General features: G+C 35.7%; 1 protein-coding gene across 6 annotated transcripts in view; it reads right to left on the bottom strand.

Moving 5' to 3' along the window:
• PNPLA8 (patatin like domain 8, phospholipase A2) overlaps nucleotides 1–13,063 on the bottom strand; it is a 40,202-nt gene that overhangs the window by 8,281 nt on the left and 18,858 nt on the right. Inside the window, exon 9 of one of the 6 annotated variants that reach the window (XM_075710602.1) lies at nucleotides 306–340. The exons of 3 other annotated variants lie outside the window; for them this stretch is intronic. In XM_075710602.1, the coding sequence (XP_075566717.1) occupies nucleotides 335–340 (6 nt within the window). In that variant the 3' untranslated portion in view covers nucleotides 306–334. Of the gene's footprint in view, nucleotides 1–305; nucleotides 341–10,781; nucleotides 11,762–12,332; nucleotides 12,815–13,063 lie in introns of those variants that run through there. 2 more of the 6 variants (XM_075710579.1, XM_075710592.1) reach the window with 2 other exon arrangements.

The following is a 13,063-nucleotide window of genomic DNA, read 5'->3' as shown; positions in this document are numbered from 1 at the left end:
TGGAAGTAAACAAGAGCAATTTATCTGATCTATGGGTACAGAGATGCCTGTTGGCCAAAATCTGAATTCTTTGTCTCTTTTTTCAGAATGAAGACATTCATTTCATGAGTCCATTCAATTTCAAGTGTTCTGTTTTCTTGGTACCATCTCTCATCTTTGATCCACCTATCTCTCAATCCTTAATTTAAATTTTTCAGTTAGTACCATGGTAGAATTAGGATCTTCCCAGCATGCTTCAGCAGGAGAGAAGAATGACAAACCAAGAACAGCAATCCAGAAGCAAAACGTTTAACCCAAAGAAATTTATTGATTCAGGCCATGGACTGAAAGACATTCACAGCTGGGGAATAAACAAAAGTAAACACTAGTAAAATGCTTTTTAGAAATACACCAAAGTGGATAGTTGTGATGTACTATGGAGAAAAAAAAATGACAATCATTGAAAAGATTAGGGAAACTAGGTATACTAGTGACAAGCTGCACTGCATACTCTATGGAATGACTGTGGGGAAGTTTCATGTGTCTGACTTTTCCATGAATAAAACTGTATTTACACAATCATGCATTTCAGAATGATTTTAAGTGTAGTGATCAGCAAATACCAACATTAGCAAGATGTACAAAATGTATTGACAAAACGCAGCCTTCAAAGTGGACGAATATTGTTGCATTCTTTGTGCCCATTATGTGTTTTACGGAATATATTTTCAGAACATAATTTATAATTGAAAAGCATATATTTCATGGACCCATACTAGCACAGCACAGTTCTGATCCCCTAAAGCCTTCATATAAACCAAATAATGCAAACAAAAGAGTATCTTTATACCACATACACTGGTGTAAAAATCTTGTGGATATAAAGTGATACTTTAAATTATACTATAAGCTTCAGATGCAATTTGAATTCTGGAAAAGACACAGCCAGACTCTTTCAAAAAGTGCAGAATAAGAGCCAGAGAAGCTGTGGAGTCTCCATCCTCGGATATTTTCAAAACTCAATGGGGCGAGGCATTGAGCAACCTGACCTAAATTTGAGGTTTAACCTGCTTTGAACAGGAGGCTGGACCAGATGACCCCCTAAGGCCCTGTCCTCCTCCAGTTTTCCTAAGGTTCTACTCTATTTAAAGAAATACTGTATGATTCATAGATGCATGTTATTTTAGCTGTAAAATGAAATTACATTTTAAAAGCCAGTCTTATTAGAAATTGAACTTCATCAGTCCAGACTAAGTCTTGTGGAAAATGCAAACATGCATTTTCCATATGCAAGTCATACTTTGGAATCTGTAAGTGAAAGGGTAACTTACAGGAACTCTTCAAATGACTAAAGTGCTAACCAACATCCATAAAAATGCACAATTGTCTCGAATTCTGACTCAGGACTCTGTGTCGGGCAAACAGCTGGAGTAGACCGCTCATTCTCTCTGTTGTCCCATTCTTAGATTGTTTGGCCTTCCTTACATTTCACCATCTCTTCTCATTTAGCTAGTTCTCAATCCAATTGCAAACTCCTTTTCACTTCCCAAACATAAATGAGTCACCCCTTCCCCCTTGCGTTCTTCTGTGCTGCGACGGTCAGTGCACTGGCAAGTACTAGATGTTTCTTTATACGCTGAACTTTGCAAAACCACTCCACACTCTGATCACCTTAATTTGCTGGCAGTACACACACACACACTAAGTGCCATAGTAGGAATGTTAATGCAAGTAAGTGCTGAAAAAGAGTGCATAACTTTCCTAATGTCATCATGCAGATAAACAGTAGGGAAGAAGGAAATTTCTAATAAAAAAAAAAATGGAAGCAATCAAATAAATAGATCTTAAAATGGAGCTTAACACATATAAAACCAAGCTTGTTAGTGATAGGAAAGCAGTGAACTCAGGGACTGGGACACTACTTTCAGTCTTTTGCCAAAGCTTTTCCAAGTGCTAAACATTCAATTTTTATGTTTTGTTTAATATTTTATCAGCTAATTCCCAAGTGAACTCAATGAATTTTTTTTTCCATACAGATTTTTCAAAAAAATTCCCCATGCAACTGTAACCATATTTGTAGGGCTTGCTGGTCATTAGCCAGAAGTCTAAAGCTGTAGCTAATATTTTCTACAAGTTTTTCTGATACTTGCAAAATAGTCAGGGAAGGGTCCCTCATGATTTGACTGCTAGACTGTAAATTATTTAAAGTAGGAAAAATGCACCTTTTGTAGGCATATGCTCCAATGAACACTCTCTGGTGAAGGTACCCTGCTTGCCCAGTTCTAGGGATAAAGAAAGGCCTGATTAAACATTATGAAACAGATGGGGGAAAATTCTACAATCAGAAGAAAAATACATTGGAAAGTCTCAAAGAAAGCTCAAAGAAAGTGCTCCAGACCAGTCGAGAGGCTGGTAGCACCAGACCTTCTGAAAACCTTGTCCCATGTAAATAACTATGGTGAACGTGCATAAAGTCACCACTCACATATTTAAGTCAATTTTAAATAACTGTCTCCAAAGTATTAGGATATTAAAATAAAAAAATCAGTTTGAACCATACTTTACCACGGGCAGTTGTTTCTAACAAGTTCAGAATACTCTGTACATTCATAGGCTATCATTGCATTTCCTAATTTTGTCAGACTCAAGTTGTGCCTTGTAATTGTTCTGTGTAACATCCTGTGTGCTGCACAGTTTCACTTAAATGATGCTAAACTTTGTGAAGAAAATAATCTAGCACTAGATGAAGGATATATAACTTAAGAAAGCCAAGTCTGCTATTTGGAAGCTGAGTTTGTTGGCTCCATAGTAACCACTTCACCTCACTGCCTATGCAGACATGCTTTGCATTTTAGTTCACTTTTACAGACTTGCTCCGTTGTTTACTTTCATTGTCTTTGTGAAAAAGTGGAGACAGAATTAGTACAAAGCTATCACAGGCTAGGACAAGACAGGCTAAGATTCTGAATGGACTTTTGAAAAGTATTTTTTAAATTTATGTTTAAAGTCAACATAAATATAATAAATATGCAGATTAAGGATAAGGCATATTGCTTCAAATGAGGAGTTTGGAGTTGCTGCACTATAACAAGGGGTTACTACTTAGAAAAATTAAAATAACTACTGTAAAAACATTTACTCTAGTTTCCATAAGCAAAATGGGTATGCCTTACCAAATCATTCTGTAAAATCAGCTCAATACATTTACCTAAGTAGCAGCAAATGCCCTCAGAGTAGAGGACAGGACTGAGAAACAGGAGAGTTATTTTACTACCTGTAAGATCTACTCATACAGATTAACTTCAAGATTAACATCCTGACCTAGTCCTCTCATTGCACTGGGCACCAGTGCCATTATGAGAATGTTAGTATATTCACATATAAAGCTTTAAGGCTTGCTCAAACATCACTGGGCTACCAAATGACAGTTTTTACTATATGCTTTGTGAAAAAGGAATCTGTACATTCAGATTTAACTGTGCGATAAACTAGCCCCTACAGCGTTCAGCTCAGATATACTCTCCCCAATACAAAGGTTACATGATTTCCCTGTTCGGTTAAATATATACAAAAATGTTTGAAATATTACATCAGTTATGGCTTTCCTCTTGTGAGTAATCAGTCAGTCTGCTCACAGTACTACCAAGGATGAAACTGTTGAAGAGGAGCTCCCAGCAAGCACAGGAAATCTTTATGTCCCTGCACAAACTATTTTGACCCCATAAAATATATAATGTTTTATAAACATGAAGCAGTACAGGAGTAGAATTGTTTCCTCTTTATCTTGATGATGAGCAATGGATGGCAGTGCCAGTATTTCTAACAAATCTCTGCCTAAAATGTACAGTGCACGAGAACAATTTGTTTTAGCTTCATTCTAATGGTGGGTCTGATCCACTTTGCTGCATGAGGGATGAATGAGAAAAGACTTTTTAATAAATTAGATATTTTTCTACAAAGCATACAATGACCTACAGTTATCTCTTTGTACAAATATTTCATGCAATTTATTTAGAAAGATTCACCCTTGCTTCATAATCATGCTAACAGGGATGTTATTGGGTCAACTACATACAATTTATGATGTATTCTGCACTATGCTGCTTCCCAACAGAGGCCTTAATTGGTGACAGATATTAATGCAATCCTCCTATACACCAAATTTCTAACAATTTCAGAATGAACCAATTTTTTTACTTAAGGAGAGGCAGAGATGCTCCTTTAAATTCCTGAAATAAATGTCTTGTGCTCATTACGTTGTAAGCCTATCTCAAAATTATGATTTGTCTTCAGACACTCGAAAAACAGACACTCTAGAACTGTGACAAGTGTGTGCTCACTGAAAATGAATTCCCCTTGAACTGGCTAATGGGAAAATTCTTTAGAAAATGTACAGAAAATGAAAATTAAATGCATTTGTATTTATATTATTGAATGACACTAATATTAGAATTTCCATTACTGCTGTCTTTGATAGTTTAAAAAAATTCAGAAGGTACATTAGCTACATTTGTACTTCTACTACATCAGCTGCAAAAAGAGAACACTTTAGAGTGAGATCACATTACATAAAGTAAAAAAAAAAATCTAATAAAGTTTGAAAGTTTACTGAAAAACTTCCTTTTCAGTACAACTGTTCTCCATACATTATTTATTTTTTTCCTAAAAGTTAGCAACACTGGAATACACTGTTTGCATACACACAAATGTTACGCTAAACACTTCTGAGAGCTATCAATACTATTGCTACTATAAGCTAAACATTTAATAATATATTTTACATTATTTTACCCTACCTTAGCCATGTTTGTTCTTGACATTTCTTTATAATCAATGGTTGGCTGAAGTAGACTGCTAGGTGATTTTCTTAAATTATAAACCCATTCCAGCGAGTCATTAATTCACAGAAAATGACCAGCTACTCTGAAGACATCACTGAATTCATGGTTTTATGTCAGAGGCAGAAAATGTACTCTTACACTGTACTGATGAAGATTTGCTAAATATTAGCAGACATCAAGAAAGAATTACTGGGCAATAAAATATATTGTCATTAAAAGCACAAGCTGTGCACCACAGATTTAATTACATGAATTCTGCAATGAACAACAGGACACATAACCAAAATAGCATTTTAACTGTCGTTCCCAAATGATGAATTGCCTGTAGTATCACAAGCAAGGATCACAGTGTGCAACCTAAGAGAAAAAGCTGGCCTGTGGTTGAATCTATGCTGGCCCCAAACACAGGCCCAAGCTCGGGTTCTCCATATGATGTTTGAGAAGCACAGACAAGGTTCATCAAGAGTACACCAAAGTACAAAGTACACCAACCCCCCCCCCCCCCCCCCCCCCCCCCCCAAACAAACAAAGAAAAACCACCCAGAAAAACCCCATGGATCTGAACAAAATCCTTCTGGATTCAGATGACACTAGGGGGCTCAAGTCTAGAAGGTTTGTCCTTTCTGACAACATTTAACTTAGGAAGCATATAAAAAACTCTATTTGCTATGACGGGATGTATCAGACTAAGGAGAAAGCTCTAGTAGTTACACAAAAGAATCACATTACTATAATGTGTAAATTTATATATTTACACATAAAACCTCCACAAGTGAGCAAGAAATCCCAGATCCAGAGATATCCTAATCCTTGTGAAAGCTGACCATGTTAAATTTTCAAAATTCTTTACATTTCATTTCCCAAGATAACAATGTAAATATTCTTAAGACTCAATATATTCTGACTTCAATAACTTGCTTGTTATTAATATTACTTATCGATATTAGTTTTGCTAACTAATTGGTCTATGCTTTTAGCTGTCAGTTTACTAAGGAATAGTAAAATGATAGTAAATTCAAAATGCTTTAAGAAAAATACAGAAGAGTATGAAGACTAGTAATGATCCATAGGGATTCCAGGTGATGCATATTATTGGATATATCACTGATAAATGCTACTCAAAACCTCCTGGTCATTCATCTGTTTAAAACTGTACAATAATCAGAATGTTGTAAGCTAACTCTACAGCCAACTTCTAAAACTAAACATATTGCACACTCCACAAATTTATTTCTATCTTTCATATTGTAATTTCAAACTGAAATTGGATTTCCCATAAAACCCCCTTTTCTATAAAACCATGTAAGCTATTTAAATTTCTTAGTACAGTTTTATTCTTTAATTGTTGACTCAAAGATTAGATTTCATTTCATTGCACTTGAAACAGCAAGTTCATAACTAAAGGATTTGATTTTAAAATGGGTAAAATTTAAGAAAGTGAACTAATTATTGGAGGTAATTGATGTGAAGCGTTCAGGATTTGGATATGAACTACCTAGTATTTGTATCCACAGTGGGGGGTGGGGGAAGGGGGAGAAAGAACTGAAGGAAAAGTTCTGCATTTTCATGAGTCCTCTAAATTAAGAAGTACATGCCTAGATGGCAAAATACAAGATGGGTTTATCAAAGGCAGACAGAAATTGAAACAGAAATTTTTTACATGAAGAAAACCTGGATTTGTAAAGCACCTTACATAACAGACCACTGGCAGTGATGAAAGAGACTACAGTGGAGAAAGAAGCGGCTGATCAGATGGGACAACAGTGCATATTGAATGGGGAACTCTTTGGCTAGGACTGTTTTCTATCAGTTACTCAACAGCTGGTTTGGGGTTCATCTTCTTTATTATTATTTTCTCAAAAGCATTCAACTGCTAATGAAATCTGCTACTGTGAAGTTAGAGGCTTTGCAAATATAAAAGCCTTACTGTAAATACAGAACTCTAAGGTCTAAGGAAACCCAAAGATGATGATACAGGCAAAGCGCTCATAAACACAAAGCTATGCTCTTCAAAACTAAGTTGGAATCAGACCAACCATGAGAAAGGTCTGAGTAGAGCACTATGACAGAATGATTTAACCACCTATATATGAAGTAGCTGTTGAAAGGCAACTGTAATTCTAAGTTGTACCTTCCTCTGAAATAGGAAATACATGGCAGAGTTAAGACATCATCTAGAATTCGGTGTTCCAGCCTGATCAAATTAACTCCTCTGAATTTTGCTTCTAATTTAGAAATGCTAATTTTGACTCTGGTGTATCATTCAACTTTGCACAGTATGTCTTGGGTCATGCCAAAACATGCTGAGTAGCCCAGTTTCAAGAAAGATTACTCAAACTGCAGCAGGTGCAATGAAGGACCATTATGATGATCAAGAGAACACAGAGCTTATTTTGCAAGATTGAGACAGACTGACATATTTAGACTAACAAAATAAAAAAGGGTATGAGTGCTTTCTATATATACATCAGAAGGGTAAAAACTACGAGAAGTTAATTAAACTAGAGAACATTACTGGCACAAGGACAATTTGTATCCATCAGCTACAACTAGACTTAAGATTGAAAATTAAAAATTTTCTAGCCATGAGAAAAATTAGTATCTTCTTGAAATAACCCTCCACAAGGGCAGCAACAGCAAAGACAGCTTTACATGTTTATGAACTACAGTCTACGATGCAGTTGGCAACCGTGACAGAGGACTGAATTTGACCTGAGGGAAACTGTTTCGTTCTATACTCCCTTATCTTTTTTTCCTAAGGAAATGCCAGCTATTAATAAGTAATTCTAAATTCTGTAGCAAAAAATGTAAAATATATCTGCTACTAAAACCAGCAGTGTAAATATACTCCCAGTAAAAGAAACACTGCAAGGTAAAGAATCTTTGAAGAGCTGTCCAACTAATTTTGGATTTGCAAAATTAACACTATAGATTAATCCTTGTATTGGAAGAGAAGCTCAGTACAGGAAATAGGGCTTAGACAATGTGCCCTATTCAACTAATGGGAATGCACTGGGTATTGAACTAATTGACTTTATGTACATTTTGCGTACATGGTGAAAATTATTCCTATCACAGTACTAAGACCCATATCCACACCAAGAACAGGGCAGTTTCCTGAACTACAATACAGAAGGCAAATTAGAGGCTGGATGGTAGCTGACAAAACATGAAGTGATTGTTCGCATTAAACACCAAACAGACCACTATGTATCATAAACAAGATTTCCTTAAAGAAAGAGGTAACAGTGTATCAATAGTCACACTACATGCTTAGGCTTTTATTTGCAATGAATATCCCAAAGCTATTTCACACAGAAATACAGCCCCATTCAAGTCAGTATTACAGAGATATACAACCTGGGAAAATAAAAATTACAAGCTATCAAGAACTGACAGTAAATTGTTCCTTTCGATCTAAGAAACGGTGAGCAGTAACATCAGAACTTCAGAGTGGCAATCTAGATCACCTGTACAGAGACTGACTCAGTTGAATTGACTCAGTTCTTAATTTTTCACTTTACCAGCCTTCTCTGATTTTACAAGATTTGTTTTATAGCAAGTATTAGCTGGTAAACAGTGTCACTAAAGATATATGGACTCAGAAGTCTAAGCAAAAAAAATAGTGAAATGTAATACAGCTCATTTGGGAGTGAGGGTGGGTTTTTTGTTTTTGTTTTTTTTTTTTTTTAAATAAGCACTCTGAAAATTACATCACTCTGAATCATTGGAGATAAAAATTATAATGCATCCAAGTTAAATGCCTAAACAAAATATACTCTCAATTTCATTTCACTAAACAAATCTTCCAATAACACCTCACTTAGCAAGTCCCTGCAGGGAATCTTGCAAGCAGTCTGCTCTGCAAAATACTACTGGTGCAGTAACCACAGCAATTTCACAAAGGCTGGTAAACTGCATCATGCACATCTGCCTTAAGAGCTGCTAACCGAACCTCTAGAATCCATAAGAGAAAAAGAAATGCACATATCCATGTAGCTAACACATTCCAGTAAATTCCCTCTTCCTTAAACAGGAGGCAACATTGCCTCCAAGGCTGTAGGAAAATGTGTATGGCAACAAGTAGACAGAGAAACAAAGAAATATTTGTTTCTATCATTGTGAGAACAAGATACACCTATTAAACCGCAGTCTGTATAAGCTCTGGTGCATACTGATCACCATGGCATATCCTAAGAATGAAAAGAACTTCAATGTGACCTATATTCTATGTCTTCTTAGAGCCTGGGAAGCACCCTTGAATCTAATTTTAAAAGCTACCGTGTAAAACCAATTAGGGTAGGATCCACTAAGCGAATCACTTTTGAAGGCCTCTCCTGTAACAAGCTACAAAGATGAAATGGCTTTACAGATTAACTGCCTAATAAAAACAAGGGAAAAGTTTGAAAAATAGAAAGAAATTGTGTATTATCTGTTTTAATGAAGGTGAGACTTGAAATTTTAGTTACATCATATTATCGTACTACACACATTTTTTATTTCTAGGTTGTATTCTCACCACACACACTGTTACACCTACATTATTAAAACTCCACTGACAGATTAGCTGCCAATTTAACTGCTTTAGTATTTGATCTTGCTCAAAGAAAATATGGTTATTTGAACACTACTATAAGTCAACACCAGCATATTAATAAATCATATGGAATTGTAATGCAGCAATGACATCATGGGAAGCTATCAAGAAAAAGGTGATTAAGTCCTTTGTATTAAATGGAGCATATTTTATTTTGAGAAAAATCTGTGGCTTTGTTAAACTCACCACCACCACACACACACAACCCCTGCTGCCCTTTTAATTAATCCTGTGGGTCAAATTTAGTTTTTACTGTAAAACCTAGTAAATGAAGTGTGCAAAATGATTTTGTTAAATCTTAAATTGCTCTTTTAATTAATTGGCAATTTCCTCAGCATACTGTACTCTCTACTGAAGTGACATTATTGAGTGCCCCAAATGCTTTTCACACTACAGGAGAAAAAAAAAAAAAAAGAAAAGAAAAGAAGAGGAATATGTATAAGAAACAACACCCCTCCGTGGCAAGTAGGGGGAAGAAAAAACAAAAAATCGCCGGTTCTAACAGGACTGGTGAGAGGTTAAGAGACCCTCAGTGCTTCATAAATAGATTTTAATATAAAAAAACCTGACATGTGGCAATACAGCTTCTATATTGTAACATCATGACTTGGTCTCTCTTGACTTGCACAGTTCCTGGAGAAGCATGTTAGAGGGATTAAATCCCTTTGAATGTTAATGTGTTCCTCTTTTGAACCACAAAGAATATTAATCCTCCTCCCCTCATCTACCAACAGCTGCACTGTTTTTTCCTACTTGACAGAGTGGAACCAGATAGCATGGCATGATTGACCTGAATGTAAACATTGCTATTTGGTTTTGAACTGCTTACTTTTCACAGAAATTCAACAAACCTGACATCAGCTTATCTGCAGCACTAATAAGAATAAGTGTTCAGGCACCTAGAAATCTCTTTCTAAACAATTACATCAGAAGAATTGTAAAAATAATTTATTACTTTATTAATAAATTAACATACTTTACAATCCCCTCGAACATTTACAGTGACTAGTAGAGGAAGTCAGACTGGAATGTTCCCAGAGAAAGGGCATGCAGGTGTGTACACAAATACACATGCACATATAAATATATATTTTATGGAAAAGTGAGGGTTAAAGTGAACAGCTACAGTTCAGTTCAGGCATGATTCCAGCATACATGTCTAGAGTCATACATAAAATCCTTATGAATTAATCTCAACCCTGTGCATAACTCTCATTCAACTACTTCATACAGTTTGCGAAAGGACTCCAATTTCAACAAAAGCTAGATAACATAAGACAATATGCAGGCTGACCAAAGCAAATCCACTAAATATCCATTATAAAAATAAATATTTTCACACATTTGAAGAGTCCTAAGTCAGATCATCTGCCAGAGTGCTTTTCATTCAGAGGTAAATGACTTGACTGACAAGCCAATACAAAACCTGGTCTCCATACATAATACTTTAGAGTCCCAAACTTCAAAGCCAGGAAACAAATACCATTACATTCACTATTCTGAATTTTCACAGACATTTTACAATCATTTTCACATTTTGGCTGTCTATTCTTTGAATTACTTAGAAATACTGCAGAAGCCAATTATATATGTTAGTAAAAAACTAGCATGGTTTATGTTCAGAAAAGACATTATGTTGATTAATTAATGGAAGTTTCCAATCCATTAAAAAAATCCTCAAAAGACCATCATCTTTTGACACTGTACTACAGTATTGAAGCCTTTGGCATGAATTTTTACAATTAATGCGTACTGTGCTGATGCACTTTACAAAAATCATGGTACTATTAAGAATGTCTAATAATGTTACACTTAATTTGTTTCTGTAGTTCAAAAGCAGCCCAACCTGTTAGACAGTGTTCAGGCTTACAGCGCTAAGACAGAAAAGAGCAAGTATTTCCATATAAACTACAGGTGTTAGTATCATACATGACCCGATCGATGAACTTAACATGACAATTGCAGTGCACTTCTGGAATAAAGATGCTTAACAAAAATCTACTATCTTATATTTATGATAAGTGCTATAACTAAGTACTTAGAGTTATTAATATACTTTAAAAATAATCACAAAGCTATTTTAAACAGGAACATGAGTGCATTTAGGATTCTATGTGTTTGAAAATGTATTTATGCATACATATTCTTTTCAATTCATCTTGGATACTTTAATAGAGATAAAACTCTTGATTACCTTGCATCTTCCACTGAGGTACCATTACACACAAGAACATATGGGTAACAGTCTGCTACATGCATGGAGGCTCTTACCCCAGGGTTAAAACAACGTAATTCAATGTAGTTTTGAGTGTGCAGTGGTGGATTTACAATCTGAGATAGAAACCTGCATGAATGATAGAATCGTTTAGGTTGGAAAAGACCTTTAAGATCATCCAGTCCAACCATTAACCTAAAACTACCAAGTCCACCACTAAAACAATTAAGGGATGAAGACAGTTCTGTAGCGTTTGCCATGTAGCACCTTGCTAGCCAGCTGTCCATAAAAAAACAAGCACATCCCATGGAAAATAGATAATTACGGAAATAGAGCTGTGGTAAGAAAAGTGTAATCTGCAGAAAGAAAAGCACGAAAGCATGAAAGACATGAAAGGTGTCTTTCTAAAAGAATTCACAAGTGTTTAAATATCATGCCTGGATAGAAGAGAGATTTTCACATGATATAAAAGTTTAAGTCAGAAAATATAGCATCCAATGCTACTACAATAAACAGTATTAGTACTGAAAACATATTTAGTTCTTTATGGCTTACAATGAACCACATCCTAAGCCCTCGCTTTCTAGTAATTAAAATACGTCAAATAGAAAAGAATGGTGAGTTTGTGAAACAGTGTTGTTAAGATCATACGGAAGAGCTTTGTTCAAAGAGTCCAGAGTAAGGAAAAATGAACTCAACCTTCATTATAGCTCTGTGTGTCTCGGAATACTGGATCTGATCTCTATTAACACTAATCATCCATCCTCTAGTCTGGTAAACTGGACTTAAAAGTAAATATAGATGAAATGAATATCCACCTTACTGCATTTCACACAAGTCTGGCAATTCAGAAATGACGTTAAGACAAATAACTTCTACATAGTGCTTAGACAATTAAGAAACATGTTGTTTATTTAGCTATTCTTCATACAGAAGCACAGACAGACTTTGATGTACTCTCAATTCAAGGAAAGAGGGGGTGGAAAGGTGAGAAGAGGAAGAAAAGTGCTTCACATAGCTTAACACTGACCCATTCAAGCAGTTAAGGAGCAGCTTGGAACAGCTCCAAAGGCTAAAGCAGCTCCCTTTCCAGTTTTGCTTGGCCAGATGGAAGATGACCACGTTTCAGGATTTCAAGCAGTGCTTAGGCTTGGAATATCTGATGTGCTACTCCATTTTTAGCTTTAAAAAAAACCCCAAATTTACTTGCTTATTTCAGGTAGTATTTGATTAAAATGTTTTGGTGATAACAAGATGTACTGTACTGGTGAAGTTGGGGGTGGGGGGAAGGAAAAAAAAAAAAGACCCTAAACAAAAAGGGGGGACAGAATAAAATGCAAGAACTCTCAGAATCTGGTTGATGTGGTAGCACCATCCTGCCCTCCAAGGGAACCCTTCCCCTTCAACCCCCAACTTATGTAGAGCTTTTAT

Source organism: Pelecanus crispus, chromosome 1 (assembly GCF_030463565.1).
Source record: "Pelecanus crispus isolate bPelCri1 chromosome 1, bPelCri1.pri, whole genome shotgun sequence".
In the NCBI taxonomy this organism is placed as follows: domain Eukaryota; kingdom Metazoa; phylum Chordata; class Aves; order Pelecaniformes; family Pelecanidae; genus Pelecanus; species Pelecanus crispus.
The sequence above is the reverse complement of the archived record's forward strand: the minus strand, read 5'-3'. Positions and strand labels throughout refer to the sequence as shown.